Here is a 16,217-nt window from a genome sequence, read left to right on the forward strand (position 1 = left end):
GAGACGAAGTGCTGACAAATTATGCAAACAGGCAGATGGAAAAAAGAAACAAAGATGAGACAGATAAGGACCAGGCAAACATTGAAAGATGCTCCAAGTGAAAAAATATCACGCAGGTGGGTGCAACATTCAAGATTCCCATCCAAATCCCAGATCTCTCAAATTCTGTTGAGTCACTTTGTATTTATGTTAACCTCTCTTGCTTTTAGCCACCGTGTCAAGCTTTACATACTTGGCTGTTAACAGACTGTGAAATTGAAAGAAGTAATAACATTATCTATAAACCCGGAATGAGGGATGTCGGCCTTTTTGCTGCAATGCAGGCACTGTCCATGCAGCTAATTAACTAGCAGAAACCAGTGGCCGGGGAAAGGAGAACCAAGGGTCAACGAGTCATATTAGTGGATAAAAGGACGAGACGGGGAGCGAGTCGTAGCTTAACAGTGGAGAATATTTGACGGCTGCTGACCTTTTAACCTCTTGGCAGAGTCCTGACCCCTGCCGTGGAGAGCAGGGGCTGAGGTCAGCTGATCTTTGCTCTCTAACAGTGGGGAGCGTCCCTTTATTTCCACAGCCATCTACAAACGCCCAGAAAAACTGAGTAAAATCATTGTTTTGAATTGATCTGATCCTTTACCGTCCCCATCTGTCATGCCTGCTTTGCTCCCCTCTGTACATCCATTTTTATCTGAATATTGTATCGTACATCACTGAATGCAAATGGGGCAGTTTATCTTTCTGTCACTGTAAAGCTCAGCTGGTGTCTCCTTGGCCTGGCCTTTATCTTCAGAGGGGACTGCGTTGTGGCCGGAGGCTCCGAGGGTTTAGTGGAACTGAGGTGTTTAATAACTGCCTCAGGATATTGTCAGCTGAATTCTAATCACATTGATTAAAGGTATTGACCAGTGGGACTCGAGGGTTTTTACGGCCTCTTTGCCTTTATCAATCATCCTCCATCCTGTTACACGATCTTCTCCGAATCTCCATGCGCCGCTCACTCGCACTGTTTCACTTTATCTCTACTGCCCATAAATTTCATGGACATGCCATACACAGTATTTACTGAGAGAGGTATCGACAGCATCAGCAGAAAGAGCTGCACTCACTTTACCCCATCGAGAGGGCAGGGCGGTCAGAGTAAATGTACATTTACTGTTCAAGAATACAATAACAGAGAGAAATAATAGTTGAATGTGGTGACTAGTTTACAGTGTGCAGTCTTTAATGCTGTCTCCTGCCTGTGTTTCCCCCCACACAGGGCATCTACAGCTGCATCCACGGGGTGCAGATTGAAGAGAAAAGCAGCTCGGCACTGAACTCTCCATCAGCCACCATGAACAACACCCATTCCAACATCATGCGCCTCCTACGCACGGCCAAGAACATGGCTTCCCTGTCCGGGGTGAACGGCTCCCCACACAGCGCCCTGGACTTCATCCGCCGCGAGTCCTCCGTCTACGACATCTCCGAGCACCGGCGCAGCTTGGCGGGCCACTCGGACTGCAAGGCTCCGTACCTACCGGAAGACAACATGTTCAGTGACTACATCAGTGAGGTGGAGAGGACGTTTGGCAACCTCCACCTGAAGGACAGTAACCTCTACCAGGACCACTACCTGCACCACCACGGCTCCACGCTGGGGCTCACCGGACCTCCCGCCAACAGGCCCCACAGTCTGGGCAGCGCCAGCTCTCTGGAAGGCGGCATGTTCGACTGCGACAGCATCGGCGGAGGGGTGGCTCCAATCTTCACCACGCAGCCCTGCTCAGCGCTGACCCACAGGAACATGAGCAAGTTTGACCTCCTGTCAGGACAGACTCCTCCCTCAGGCCAGAGCTTCAAAGGAGGCCTGCCCGACCTGTACGGGAAATTCTCTTTTAAAGGAGGCGCCTCGAGTTCCACCTACATCCCTGGACACGGCTATTGTGGAGGGAGAGGAGACGACGATGGGAATATACGCTCGGATGTCTCGGACATTTCCACGCACACGGTAACTTACGGGAACCTGGAGGGCAACGCAAAGAAGCGCAAACAGTACCGCGATAGCCTGAAGAAGAGGCCAGCCTCCGCCAAGTCCAGACGGGAGCTGGATGAAATCGAGCTGGGCTACAGGAGGAAGCCCTACCACATAAGCCACCACCACTACCACGGCCACCGCTCTACCTCCCCGCCGCTTCTGCCCGCTGAGCGTAAGAGAGGAGGAGGAGGAGGAGGAGGAGGAGGAGGAGGAGGAGGAGGTGGAGGTGGAGGAGGAAACAACGACGGGAACTCCTACCTCTTCAGAGAAAAGGAGAGCGTTAGGGATTTTTATTTGGACCAGTTTCGGCCCAAAGAGGGCGTCCCTCAGTGGGAGCACGTGGACCTGACGGAGGGTCCCGGTGGTAGAGACGGTGGTGTGGGGGCCTGCACCTCGCTGGTTCCGGTGGATGACTTTCTTAAAAGCAAACCCAAAAAGTCAGATTCAAAGAGCGGGGGAGGGTCTGGCTTGGCAGGGGGAGAGTGGGAGTGCAGGAACTGTCGGGCCAGCGGGGGAGGAGGGGGCAAGCAGATGTCCATGCATGGAGGGGGCGGTGGCGGGTACGGCGGCGGTATGAGCTGTGGGTCCTCGGGAGGCGGAGGGAACAGCCGCCCCAGCTCCGCAACCTGCATGCGCTGCGAGGGCTGTAAAAAGACAGGAAACCTCTATGATATCAGCGAGGACAACAACCACCTCTTGGAACAGATGGGGGGAGGCAAAGGTGGGGGAGGAGGAGGGGGTATGGGCGCAGGCCCTCAGTCTCAATCTCAGGCCCAGCAGAGGAGGAAGAGCGGAGGATTCGGCAAGCCACTCAGGCGGCAGCACTCGTACGACACGTTTGTCGACCTTCAGAAAGAGGAGTCGGGCGGGATGGGAAGTTTGATGGGGGGTCTGGGAGGAGGCGGGGGGATGAGCGGTCCAGGTATGGGAGGAATGCTGCCCCCACCCAGGAGTGTTAGCTTGAAGGAGAAAGAACGCTACATGGAGGGGACCAGCCCCTTCGCACACATATTCGAGCGTCACGGGGGCTCGGAGAGAGAAAGGGAAAGAGACAGGGACCCGTTGTTTTACGGAGGCGACAGTCGGAAAGGACCCGGCTCGCCCTTCGGTCTGTTCAGAGGTGGAGACGGCCTCCACCGCCGCTCCATCGGAGAGAGAGACATGAGAGACAGGGATAGGTCGTTGATGGAAGGAGGGGCAGCGTTCTCTTTATCCAAATCTCTTTACCCTGACCGGGTAAACCAAAACCCCTTTATACCCACCTTTGGGGACGACCAGTGTCTGATGCACGGAGCCAAACAGTATTACATGAAAAAGCAACAGCAGCAGCAACAAGTTGCCAAAAACAGCCGAAGTGACTTCAGGGGCCAGATGAGCACGACGTCATACCTGCCAGCGTCCGCCACGGCCGGGGTGATGTCCAACGTCGCCCCGCGGTTCCCAAAAGAGCTCAGCCTGGGTGGAATGAACCACCACGGCTCCATGCTGGGGGTCGGCCCCCCACGTCCCTTCAACGGAAGCAATGGCCATGTGTACGAGAAACTGTCCAGCATTGAGTCTGACGTGTGAGAGGAATTTAAAAAAGGGGGGAAGAGGAGGAGTGGATAATGGCAAGGGAGGAGGAGGAGATGAGTAGAGGCCTGCAGTGTTAGGAGATCAGGGATGATTTTAAAGACGCTGTACGCACACTGCAAACCGAGCCCGACCGAGACGAGGAAAAGACTGAAAGGTTAGAGACTGTGAAATGGAAAAATAAGATTGAGGGAGAATGAGAAAGTCTTGAATTTTTTTGCAAGAAAATGTGGGTTAAAAAAAATCAGGACACTCTGAGGAGGTGTGGGGGGTGTGACCCCTCCCTCAGAAACGGCCAAAGCTACTCTACTTTTATGTCCAAACACAGTCGATTAACAACCCCCCCTATCATCCTCACATACGCACTCAGCTCAAGTCCATCACTTCATCCACCAGTGAGGCAGGAGTCGATGTACTTGGTTATTATCGCAAAAGAGACGACACCTCATCTTAGTTTGATATTGGACGTGTGAGCCTGGTGCGATGCGACGGCCGCCTGGGAGCTCCCGCTGAGCACTCATGAAGAAAGACATGCGAGAGAGCGGAGAGAGAAGCGAACTGCCCATCTGCCCCTGTGTCACCACAGAAAGGAGACATTGTCACGTTTACCAAGAGCCGCGACACAGGAGATGACGAGTGCTTCTCTCTCCTCCCCTCTCTCTTTCTCTCTCTTTCTCTCTCCCTCTCTGGAAGAAGACAGCCCGGTCTGTCCATCTCTCTCTCTCTCCGTCCTGCACTCGCCCCACTCCTCTGTTCTCCCTCTTTTCCCTCAGCCCCCGCTCCTCCTCCTCCTCCTCCTCCTCCTCATCCCTGACGCCAAAAGAGCCGATCTTGTTTGCTATGAGAAATACAATCACGAATGATCATAAGATATTCTTATAGAAAAAAACAGGGTATAAGAACAACAATAATATTGATAACATTGTGAATAACAAAGATGTTAGTATTGATTATGATAACACAGCTTATGATATCACTAAGTTTTTCTTGTTTTATGTTCTGTTGGTAGGATATTTCACTACTGTTTTAGTACCTGACGTTTTGTCTGTCTGCCCCTGGCGGCAGCAGGAAGGTTGTTCCTACTTCAACCAACAAGCCAGAAAGACTGAGTCCTTAAACTCCTGTTTTTCTGTTTCCTGTAGAATATTTTACTTCATGCTCATTCATTTATTTCCTCCTCGTGGAGAAAGCGGATCTCGAGGACGTTTTGAGCTGACAGATCCTTACTTGATGTTTCAAGACATTACAAATCAAGCGCACACACACACACAGACACACACACTTGAACACATACAGTTTTTGTTGGTCTGAACTTGTGTTACTGTGAACAACACGTTTTTTTTCGTCAGAGGCTGAAGATACTGAGAGGAAGGACGTGCCTTAATGGTCTCCAGTGGATGTGTCCTCCAGTTCACACGCGGCCCTCGACGCGACGAGCACCGGGACAGGCCAGCATGCTGTTAGCTGCTGCTGCTGCTGCTGCTGCTGCTGCTGCTGCTGCAGCGTTCTCTTCTTTCTTCACGTTTATGAGCCAAAACTGCAGTAAACATTTTACAGCAGGCTGGAGACGCCGCACCCCGATGGTTTAGATACAAGACGCTGTTGGAGATGTTTTATAACTTCGTAAAATAATTTCATATGTCAAGTATGGGCAGTGCTTTATGAAGCAGTTGTATTCAGGATGTCCCACTGTCACGGATAGACCGATGGGTCTCACTTCACAACACGGCAGCCTTTAGACCACTTCTTTTATTCAGGTTACATAACAACAGTCACCAGGCACTTACTTTTTTCGGCCTCTCACTAGTATCTCGTAGACTGCATTACTCTTCACTCACGTAAGCAGTCCGAGAGGCACAAACGGGAAGCTTTGTCCGGACAAGATATGCACTGTCCTTAATGTGTAGGTGAAATGCTACAAAATGTGTAGAAGTGCTGTTGCCCCATGACAATGATGCTGATTAAAGCTTGAGCTGAGGAGGATGTCTATTTGGGAGAGGCCTCTTGAACACTGACTGAGGCGTCGGTAAGGCGGCCATCTTGCAAAAGCTTTCAGGCTTTTTTTTTTTCTTTCTTTCTTTTTTCTCTTTGACTAATGTAGATAGTCTTTTTAGCTGGAGAGGCCTCATTTATTGCACAGGACCTTTTTACTCAGTGTAGGTTCAGGCACTCAGTAGACATGCCTTATCATCCCATCAACCCCCCCCCCACCCCTCTTCCTCCCGCTCCCACCCCCCCGAGCTGTCTGATGATGACTCATCATATTGCCGTACAGAATAAGGAAGCCTCTATTAGTTATTTAAAGGTTTGATCTTCGATTAGCTGCCGGTGTCAGAAGTTCAAGGGCTGCAGGAGATTGCGCAGGATTGCTGGCCTGAGATTGGAGCTGCTAGAGGGTGGAGAGTGTGATCTTTGTCAGTGCGTACTCCTATCTTATACCCTGATCTAAATGCACCAATGTTATTGGTTGGTGCACGTGTGCATGCGTGTGTGTGTGTGTGTGTGTGTGTGTGTGTGTGTGTGTGTGGAGGGAGGGAGGCAAATCACGATTGAATGATAACAGCTGTTTTTCCCCCCACTAACATGCTGAAAACTATTCATAAATTCAACAGCCTCTGTTAACACTGTCCAAGTGAGACTGATCGAGTTAGCCTTAAATCAAACAGAATCAACCCCCCCCTTCCTCCTCCCAACAAACTCCCCTCAACCCCCCAATAAATGACTCTCCCAATAAATACATTGGGATCTCTGGAATTTTTATACGCACACATTTTGAAAGTTCAGGTCAACCATTATCAGTGAGAAGGTGTAAGAAGGCGACCGGAGATCGCGGGGGAAACGGCGAGGAAATCAGAGGGAGCAGAAGCGAGACGTGGGAGTGAGCATCAATCAGTGTCAGCATTAGTACATTCAATCTACTCCTTGTAAATAATATATTTAAAACTCTTTTCACTTTGTACAGTAAACAGACAGACAGGATGTAACTTTCAATATGTTTTACAGCAATTTAAGAAATAAACAAAATAATAATAAAAAACTCATAAAAACAAAAAAATCACCTGAACAAAAATATGCAAAATATAGTTAAGACACAAATATTACTAATCATAAGTGATATAATTGAACCTCTTTTTCTTTCAATCTCATGTTTACTTGATTATGATAGTTTACCAATCAGTATACTGATTATGTTAAGAATTATGCTTTTTTCTTATTTTCTTAAGTGTTGGAAATTGAGGATAATTTATTGTAGGTGTAGACGTTTGGTGATAAAAGGGGAAAGTTTAGTTTTAGGAGTCTTTGCTAAGTTTCCCTTGAATTGTGTTAGATTCTCTCTTTTTAAGGTAAGCTCTTCATGCTTTTTGAGATCAATTCAATTATCTACACATTTATGTAATACAATATTACATGTATACATAGATGATATTTGCATATAGAGGCAGTATATTGTGATCCTTCATTTTTAAGCAGCAATCCTTGTTAAAAACCTACAAGACATTTGTGTTTTTGTTGCCCTCCTTTTTCTTTTCTTTTTTTCTTTTCTTTTTCTTTTTCTTTTTTTCTTTTCTTTTGTTTTATTTTTTCTTTTTGACCTGGGCTCTAACAGAGATTGCACACAGAATTTAGAGCCATCTTCGGCCCGGCCTATCCTGTTCCCTCTCTACATTTGGGATAGACATCACTGTGGTAAAGGATGATATGATATATATATGTACACACAGACACATACACAAACACACACATATATATTTATATGTGTGTGTACACACATGCACACACGAATAAACACACACAAAAGCACACTGGAAATTTGCCAGTGTTGATGTTGTTAATGTTGCTGAGGATTTCAGCACCAGAACGAGTGGTTTCAACTCACTGAGAATCCATTTGAAGTTGAAATGCATTTGTGCAACCCCTTATTAAAAGGTGAAACATTTGTTCTGTCATGTTTCATTTTATGTCAAGCTTCGCTTCAGGGGAATCGACTTGTTGTTGCTATATTTTAGCTCACATAATACTAAACTGTGTTATTTGACAGCTGCAACAACACTTAAATGCTTTGGATTCTAATTTATTTCGTGCAACTTGTGCACTGCTTGTTCCTCTGTATGAGATGAGAAATATAATTTGTAATTTGTTGTGTACATATGCAATTTTGTCCCCATGCAGTCAGAAATCATTTCCCCTGCTCTTCTTCTGTGTGCTACTGATTCCAATAAGTCTCTATAATCTTCTCCGCAGCCCTGAGAGAAGAAACTCATCTCTCTTCTGTTTTTCTTCTCAACTGCTTTCATGTCTTGAGGGTTGATTGAAAAGTGAAAAATGTATCCATGTGCACATAAACTCTGTTGGGTTTTCATATTTTTCACACAAGCCACCATGTTTATTCTCCTCATTTGCAATAAGTCATTTGTAATTACTGTGCGCTGTACGTGCCAACCACATCAGTTCCTGTTGTTTTTTCCTGCACTGGAAGGTGAGCTAGGGCCAGTTTACAGCCACTGGAAGTGGAGGTGCACCTGACACTGTGGTAAACATGCAATCATCAGGTCTTTCCCACCTCCAGCTGCTCCGCTCTGCTGTGCAGTCGCCACGCGCAGGTCGGCCGGCGATGCAGAGTAAGCAGGGGCTCGTCAGAGGTCTTTATTTCCCTTAAGGCCGGGTTGGTTCCAGCCTTCCCTCTCTGCACACGAGCATGCCACAACGCATTTGTTCAAACGTTTCACGTAGAGCAAAACACTGTGTCACTTTTTTTTTTCTCTAAAAAAAACAACACAAGAAATGGCTGTGGCAAGTTAGTGGGCTGGAACATCCTGAAGGTGGAGGATGTAAATACCACCTCAGCTGACGTGTGTTTTTCTGTCACGAGTAAACTGACACATGGGACCAAATAACAGTGTGACATGGTCGGCTGCAGGGATCAATGCACCACTTCAATTCACTTTTTTTGCATTTATTTAGTGTTTCTTTTTTTTTTCTTTTTTTGAGGAAAGGTATTTGACATGTTTGTTCATGGTGACTGAGTTGCAACTGAGACCAGTGAGTCACTTGTGTGATTTCATCTCATGCAGGCAGGAGGAATTATACTGTGAATATGACTGATGTGTCTTGAAGGTCCGTGTGATTTTAGCAGTTCACCCTAATCCATCACAAAACTTGTTTACTGATATTTTACAGCTCTTTCTGTGTGTACGTGTATTAATATGTATTGATATCACTTTCTATTGACGCATATGAAATTTTTTATTAAATCGTGTACAGTTTTGTTTGTTTGTTAATATTGCTGTTTTCCATCTTTTATCATCCATGGCTGGAGAGTGGATTGCTTTACCTGGATGAACTGATGATGACATAAGGGGTTGCTCCTAAATGTATTTCACAAAGTGAACAGGTTTATGAAAACACATCTTCACTGAAGCTGCAAAGCCTGATTAAATTTACTGTGGGTTGACAAAAAAAATTGTAACATATGAATAGTATCAATTGTATACATAAATGATATACATAATATTATTCTTGGCCATTCTTTTCTCTTTTTGTGGCCCTTTTCTTTGAAATAATACCAAAATTTTTACACCATATGAACAGAAAACCACACAAAAACAAATAATTGTACAGGTTGTGTAAATACTGAATATTGGGGAAAAACATTTACCTTCTTTTTTTTGTATGGAAACGATCAAAGTTAATCTCAATAACAAAAATTAACCACGTCATGACAAAAATTGCAAAAAAACATCATTAAGGTACTTCTAATAAGGATAATACTGATATCTACAATTATAAGTGCTCAAATAAGACTATTCTTTCTCTTTGTACATGATGAACAAAATGAAGTGTTGAGTATTAATAATAAAAAACTAGAAGTTTCACGCATATGGCATATGTGAGTCTTTTTAAGCTTTCTTGTGTTCCCTCTGGATTCTGAATCTTTGACATACACACACGCAGAGACGCTCCTGATTTTTTCTTTTTCTTTTTTTGGCTGCTGTATTTCTGTTGCTGGAGAAGTTCTCCCCTTCTTGCATCACTTGTGTATGTGTCTCACGTCTCAGCAGTTTTGACCGAGTCTGTCTGCCCACTGTAGTGAACACACACAGCCAGTCTGTCTGGCTCTCTGGCTCTTATCTTTAATCTCTCTTTCTGAGCACACACACACCTTCACGAAGTCTTACTCATCTGTCTGTCTCCCTCTCTCTCTCTCCCTCTCCCTCCCTCTTGCTTTCTTTCACAAACACATTCAGTGTCCTGCTTTCAAAAGCATGATCTTTCTGTCACACATGAGCAGGCAGGAGTCTCTGGAAGAGGAGGAGAGGAGAGATCTGTGTGAGAAACGGGGGCCATATGGTGACTGTATGGTGGAATGGTTGGGTCTGGGTCTGTCCCCTCTACAATCCACACTGCTGCTGGCACTTCGTACAGCCTCGTCTGATGGCGTCCAGCCCCCTCAGGGCTCTCTCAGGCTGCTCTCTTAACCTCTCTCTCTTTCTCTCTCTCTCACACACACACACACACACACATACACACAAACCAATGTTGCTCCTGCTGGACTGCACAGCAGTACAGTGGACCTGCGTCAAGTAAGATATCCCATTATGCTCCTCTTCCCCTGCACCCTTAGGCACAGCTGCTCTGAAGTTAAAATCAAGGTTCAGGCTGACCGTTCCAGTTCACCTATGAGTCGGTACAAGCTGATGTGCTCCATTGTAATGCCTTTTTCTTTTTTGTTAACCTTTATCATGGGGCTCTACAGTGAGATTGAGGGCGTCTTTCACAATGCACAATAATTATGTGAGGTCAGGGAAGCGGGACAGGTCGGAAAATCAGAATGATGGAAGTAAATGAAGAAAACCCTCCCTTGTCTAAGCAATTGCCATCAAACTGTCATTGAGAAGGGCATTTATCTTGCAGCGGTCTCCAGCGCTCAATGGTTTATATTCAGTTATATTGTGCTTGTACTGAGCAGGTCCCTTGAGCAAATGTATTTAAATGTATGAATAACAATCAGGAGGATACAGGCAAACATCCCAGAGGAAATAAAAGCTAAAAATCTTGCATCGTGCATTTAGCTTGGCTGCTAATGTCAGGAGATGTATCTCTCTTTTTGATGTAGGATTCGTGATTGTAGCTGCTCACGCACAAACTACAGGCTAGCTGAATTTGAATTATAATGCCTTGTGGAGATGGGAAGCTAGATTCAATATGCAAAGCTGTAGGCGTGTGTGATTAGCTTCTCTCATGATGCAGTTTTTCTGACCTCTCACATCACAAAGAAACACCAAATCCAAAAGAACAGCTGTGTAGTTTTCTCACTCTTGTGATGAGTTTGTGCAGGCAGTATTCTAACATTTTGGCATTTTAAGCACATCTTACCTGCAGTGACTTAAAGATGCATTAAGATTTTTACTGCCCCATAGTACAAAATGACCACAATATATCTGCAGAGGTTTGATAGGGTTGTTGATCAATGCCACTGACTCACTGCTCACTTTGCCAGGTATCGTAAGAAGACTCTCAGCACTCCTTTTCCTCTCCATACCCCCACCCACTCCCTATCGCTGACATTATCATCTAGTCAAAGATGGAGGACAAGTTGCATGCGCGAGTAATCCAGCACAATGAACGCAAAAACACTGTTCTTTCACTCTGTGATCCATCAGTAGTTTCTGTTCTGCTTTGACAGCTTTTCTGTCTCTCAGGTTCTAGCAGGAGATTAGTGCAGGTCTGGCTGTTAGCATCTGAGCTCTGCAAAGACCTGTCCATGTTTATTCAACGACAGTTTGATGATTTCTGAGGTATAACCCTACACCGAAAAACCAGGGGCATTCAACTCAGTGTTAGATGAAGACACAAGATAGTGAGGCCTCATGGTGGCAGCAGAAGTTACAAGTCAAAGGGACATCCTCTGTACAAAATACTGAGCCGGCCCACATTGTAGGTACAGTATTGATTTGGTAATTGATGTGCAACTGTATGAGATACTTACGTAGGCCTAGGCTATAGATCTCTAGAGAAGCAGCAGGAGGCTTGGCACATAGATGCTGAGTGACAGGGACAGGGGGAAAAAAGAGCCAAGTGTTGGGTGCAGAGAAAAGCCAATATCGGTTTAAGAGTAGCCTATGATTTATTTTGATCATTTTCACAACTTTATCTTGCGTTTCAACTTGGAGCTACATTTTTCGGCCACTGACCTACCATATTCCCACGCAGAAGTTAACCTCCCATTAGGTCATGTTTTGTTTTTGTTTGTTTTTTTAGTATTATTTTGGGCTTTGATCCATTTAATTGATAGGATAACATGGGAAGGATGCAGCAAAAAGCAACTGGTGGAATTGCACTGTGGTGAGGACTCCGTATATCCTCTGCATATGGGGCGCCTGCTCCAACCAGCGATGCCCCAACAATTTGCTCATGTCATGTTTGACTGAAACAGCCAATGATCTGACTAGATAAATGGTGAAAATCAAAATAAAACAAACATGAACTGATTTAGCTTTAGATTTTGATTTTTTAATATATGTTTTTGACGACCCTGAACTCAGCAGCTCATCACTCACCTTCTGTGCCGGTGCTCCTGCTGCTTGTCCAAACAGGGGGTGTGTTCATCTGAATCAAGGCAACACACCATGTAAAGTTAACTACCTCTTCTTGATGAGTTATAACTTCAAACTGCTGATGGCACTGGAGAAAAAGCCTCTAAAGTTACTTCAGCGCGTCCTCGGGGGGGAACTTGAATGTCAGAACATTTTCCCTGCATGCACCTAAAAGTTGTTGAGATGCTTCAGTCTGAATAAAAGCAGAGTAGTGCAGCTGTGTGGCTAGCATGGCTAAAGAGAGCAGCTGTGTGAGTGGAGTGGTAGACTGGGGGAGGAGATGTGGAATGACAGATGAAGAGAGCGCCTCATTTAGGACCTCTACCATCATTTCAGCTACTTTCCCAAAATAGTGATGATGAGATGAAGGCTCTCACCTGCGCTCCCCACAGACCACGGCTAGAAAATGGGAGTCTGCCAGGAAGCACCAGAACATGCTTCAAGTGAGGCCTGCGCTGAAACCCTATAGCTGCTCCATTTACACTTCAACTGCAATTAATGATAAACTGATATAAAGCGCCAGAGCTGACTGAACCTCGGGCGTGCACTCGTCATCCTCAGCGTCTGACCTACCTACTCTCCAGCCTGTTCAGCCTTTTTGTTTCTACCTGCTCTCGGCAGCCTGTCTGTCCCCCCCACCCAGCTGACGCCTACCTCCCCATCCATCATCCCTGGAACAGCACACACACCCCCACACTCGGAGCTCACATTAATTTTTCAGTCACACTGGCAAGCAAGACTTATTAAATTATTGATGGGGGGAGTGAGGTGTGAGGAAAAAGGGATGAGATCTATTAGTAAGATAGAGAGTCACGTGTGAAGTTGCACCACCTCCACCTTAAATGTGAAATATGACTGTCGGTGCTGCAGTTTTGTCTTAGCGATGTTGTTGTTGTTGTTGTTGTTGGTCTGGTTTGAGGAGCTGAGCAGTCCCAACATGTGTGGATCTGGATTCAACTTTGAGCCAAACTGAAGTGAAATCATGAAATCCCTTTGTCTTCTCAAAGTTTCTCTCTCTCTCCTACTCCCCTGACCATCACCGTACACTCCCTCTAACACCAAGACTTCCTTCAGTTCCCCACTATTAGCTTCCTTTCTCATCCCTTCTCTCTTTTACTGTCTTTATCCCACTTTTACTCCCCCCCCCACTCTCTCTGTGTCTCCAAGGCCCCCTTCTATTGTGCATCAGCTTGAATTATTACGATGGAAGGAGAGGAGTGTGTGTATGTGTGTGTGTGTGTGTGGGGGGGGGGTGTCACTATAATAAAAAAAAAGAGAGAAAGGCCGATGAGTTATGGATCAGAGTTCACTGGATTATGGAGAATGAGAGAGGGAGGGACGGGGGAAGAGAGCGAGATGGGAGGAGAAGAGGGGTAAAAAGGACAGATGACAGTGGTGGAGGTGCTGCAGTTCTGTAGTTCAGTGACTCCAGCAAAGCAAGTTTCTTTTCTATTTCGGTGACACAGCTCACTTTATCCTTGAAACCTGTGACTTTCAGTCGTTTAGAGGAAATTGTTCCTCTTCTGTTCCCCGTGAATTTATGTCCAAGCGATATCTACAGCAGCACTCTGTCATCCTCCTGCTCTTCATTTCTTATTTCTTGAAGAACTATCTTCAAGTATACTAGCCTGTGTTTGAACAATTAACAGTTACCTAGCAACAAGATATATTAAGTCAAAGGTCAGAGGCAGAAATGAAATGCAAAGCCAATGATTTACAGTACAGGGACACACCATCAATGCACTGCATTCAGCGAATGAGACAGAGGCCAAGATCAGTTGAATTATTTAATTTAACCTAATTCCTGCGTTTGATGTTTGACATGTGCTAATTATACACACTCTGCATACAGTGAACAAACTGCTCCTTGAGATGGAACCAGTGTGTGTGGAGCAGTGTGTAGGATATAGTAGGGATATAATATCCATATTCATGCTTTTATTGATATATAATCACCTTAACCTGAGAAATATTATGTCTTTGTTAAAATGAGGCCTTTTCTATCAATACAAGGAGAGGGCCTTTTTCCTAGCAATGACATGTTTCTAGCCTGCAATGGACAAAACAATGGTTCTAGAGAGGTTCTTTTGCGTTTTTAATTGACCCGAAGGCCAGTGTAGATTCTCACAAGGGAATTGGGAGGGGAACAAAATTGGGTGTCAGTCTGCAGCATCACCACTAGATGCCACTAATTCCTACAGGCTAGCCCTTTAATTTGGCTGGATACTGATTGCTGTGTGTGTGGTGTGCAGTGCTTTCATGCAGCAGCTAGACAGCACGCACCAGATCCCTTGATCTATACAGTGGAGGGAGACCACATGTGATCGATAACCCACCACATGAAGCGTATAGAATTGAATCTTATGGGGATGGCAGTTTATTTCATCGTGCAGCAGTCGACGAGTGAGAGAGTGAATCGCAGAAATTGGCAAGCGTTGAAGTGAAGCGCTCTTTTCTCCTGACCTCTATCCTACTCTGAACTGGCAAACATCCATCATATCAAAAGGTTACACACAGTGAACTTTCAATTTGTTTGTAAAAAATAAGAATGATTTGATTTAAGTCCACAGATTCACCTGAATTTAATTTGGGTGGCATTACACAAACAGTTGGAAGATGTGTTCAGTCTCTTTCTTGCTAAGATGTTAGATGAGAGGATCAGTACCACTCTCATGATCGTAGCTGAATGGAAAGCTAGAGCCAGCAGCCAGCTAAATAGCACACTTACAAAGACCAGAAATGAAATGTTCCCAATATGTAATTTCAAATATATGAACGTGCCCAAAAAGGACCTGACAGTATTGTCAGCATTTATCCCCCCGGGGTAGTTAATATGCCGCCCATCATGTTGTTGCAGTATGTGTGAAGGCTTTCAAACCATCATTACCACCTGTAGTGAAAGAAAGGCTGAGTACAAATTGCACAAATTGTGTCTGTTCTCGAGCACAGAGCGACTCAGAGCACATGTGTGCAGGCGAAATGACAGGTGTGCCGTCATGATGAGGATGAAAAATCGCGATGAGACCGAATAGCTCAAGTCCTGCAGAGTGATGGGAGGAGAGAGAGAGCTGGGGTGGGGAGGTGGGGGAATTAAGAGAGAGGGGCAGATGGAGTGACATGACAGCAACAAGTGAGATAACGCCGCTATGGCAAAAAGACAGAAGGTGAAAAGGAAATGAAGTGGAGGAAGGGTTAAAGAGGAGAGGGGAGAGAGAAATGGTTGCCTCGGCAACAGCAGCCAGCGTTTTCTCTCTCTTTCTATATCAATCCCTCTTGCACAACACACACACGCACACACATACACACACACACATACTCACACATACACGTACATACACATGTTGGCTCTCTCCTCTCCCTGTGGCACAGAGTTAAAAGTTTTGCAGGCGTACATTTACACGCTGCTCTTCCTGGTGCTGGTTTCTTCAAAGGGCGATGTGTTTGTCTGATGCTGTGGCAGCACTCAGAAGCACAGGATATACCAACGAGCTTAATCATATATCATATCATATCATATCATATCATATCATATCATATCATATCATATCATAATTGTCATTATTCCAGGATTATTATTACCAGCATTAAAACATTTTTTTATACAGATTTACAGATATCATACACACACAATGATTTGAAATTGAATGTAGAGTTAAATGTACAGTCACCTCAAAGTGCAATGAATAATCAGATGATAATAAGAGTTTATTGATGGAGCATTAGGTTGCAGTATGCTGACAGGTCTTTTTTTTTCTTCTCTTTTTTTTTACTGCAACATTTAACAGGCTGGTTGCCTCGGAGAAGTACACTACAGTTTGTGATGTGCCTGCACTGTGCTAACACTGCAACACATGTATTCATTGCAGTCTGCACACACACCCCATCTGCGTTCAGTGCACTGGCTCCTGTCCTGTTGTCCATCAGGCCGCTCTGTCCGTCCTGACCAACCCCTGTCATGCATGTACCAGTGTGGTGCATCCACACATGACAACCACCACAGGGGGGGCAGGGGGGTGGGGGTTGGATCCAGTGTC

At 45.4% G+C, this 16,217-nt stretch overlaps 1 protein-coding gene across 3 annotated transcripts in view; it reads left to right on the forward strand.

The window, feature by feature from the left end:
• Positions 1 to 9,462, forward strand: part of grin2ba (glutamate receptor, ionotropic, N-methyl D-aspartate 2B, genome duplicate a) — a 122,114-nt gene extending 112,652 nt beyond the window's left edge. For all 3 annotated transcript variants that reach the window (XM_085784865.1, XM_085784867.1, XM_085784868.1), the window contains one exon: positions 1,259 to 9,462. In XM_085784865.1, the coding sequence (XP_085640991.1) occupies positions 1,259 to 3,586 (2,328 nt within the window). In that variant the 3' untranslated portion in view covers positions 3,587 to 9,462. The remainder of the gene's footprint in view (positions 1 to 1,258) is intronic.
• Positions 9,463 to 16,217: the final 6,755 nt, after the last annotated feature.

This window comes from Trachurus japonicus, chromosome 8 (genome assembly GCF_045865225.1).
Source record: "Trachurus japonicus isolate A0001 chromosome 8, Traja_1.0".
NCBI classification, from domain to species: Eukaryota; Metazoa; Chordata; class Actinopteri; order Carangiformes; family Carangidae; genus Trachurus; species Trachurus japonicus.